General features: G+C 39.8%; 1 protein-coding gene across 1 annotated transcript in view; it reads left to right on the top strand.

The window, feature by feature from the left end:
• Positions 1-35: 35 nt before the first annotated feature.
• Positions 36-759, top strand: part of LOC119585943 (gamma-aminobutyric acid receptor exp-1-like) — a 6,457-nt gene continuing 5,733 nt past the window's right edge. The window contains exon 1 of the mRNA XM_037934658.1: positions 36-108. Coding sequence (XP_037790586.1) covers positions 36-108 — 73 coding nt within the window. The remainder of the gene's footprint in view (positions 109-759) is intronic.

Genomic DNA, 759 nt, shown 5'->3' with positions numbered 1-759 from the left:
GGCGAAAGGCATCCAAGGTGATAAGAAGCGTCAATATGAAAGAAGGAAATATCAGACGAGACGAAATTCTGAGAAAGCAAAACAAAACAGGAATGAACCCGACTCACGGTGAGGTGAAGCGAGCGGCGCCGTGACCTTTTTGCCTGACCTTTGAATGCCTCATCTCTCGGAATGGGGAGTCTGGAGTGAGTCACTGACGTTCCTTCATCTGGGGACTCGAGTTCAGGGCGGTTTGAAGAAAAAAGTTTTCGAGACTTAATTCGAGTAGTTTTTTTTTATATTTGTTTCTATTGCATTAAAATTAATGACTTTTCATTCATTCATTTTTTTTTCAATCGTCTTGTATAGGAGGATGTGCTCTCGTTATTTTTTTTTTACAACAGTTACCCCCTCGGACACATTTTTTTTTTTACGAGCAGGAAATCGGAATTTACGTCAATAATAATAACGAACAAGGATCAGATTCGTTTTCTTATAATACAGGGATGATATTTAGAAACACAATGGTATACTATCAAGCAAGTACCATGTCACGAAGAGAAAAAGGAAATAACCCACGACTGTATGTTACGTGATAATAGCATTCTCTCAGGAACCTCATAGTGTATCATTACCAGGCATAATTAATAGACGGGCTATATTTCACTGCCCGTTTCTTCATTCCCTCGACCTTGTCTCTTCCTGCCTTGCAAAACCTTGTGAATTAACTACACCAGGACAAGAAACGGCAGACAGACTAGCCAACACAAGCTCATATCA

The sequence above is a fragment of the Penaeus monodon genome, chromosome 20, assembly GCF_015228065.2.
Source record: "Penaeus monodon isolate SGIC_2016 chromosome 20, NSTDA_Pmon_1, whole genome shotgun sequence".
Lineage (NCBI taxonomy): Eukaryota > Metazoa > Arthropoda > Malacostraca > Decapoda > Penaeidae > Penaeus > Penaeus monodon.
Note: the sequence above shows the minus strand (reverse complement) of the source record. Positions and strands in the feature narration are given on the sequence as shown.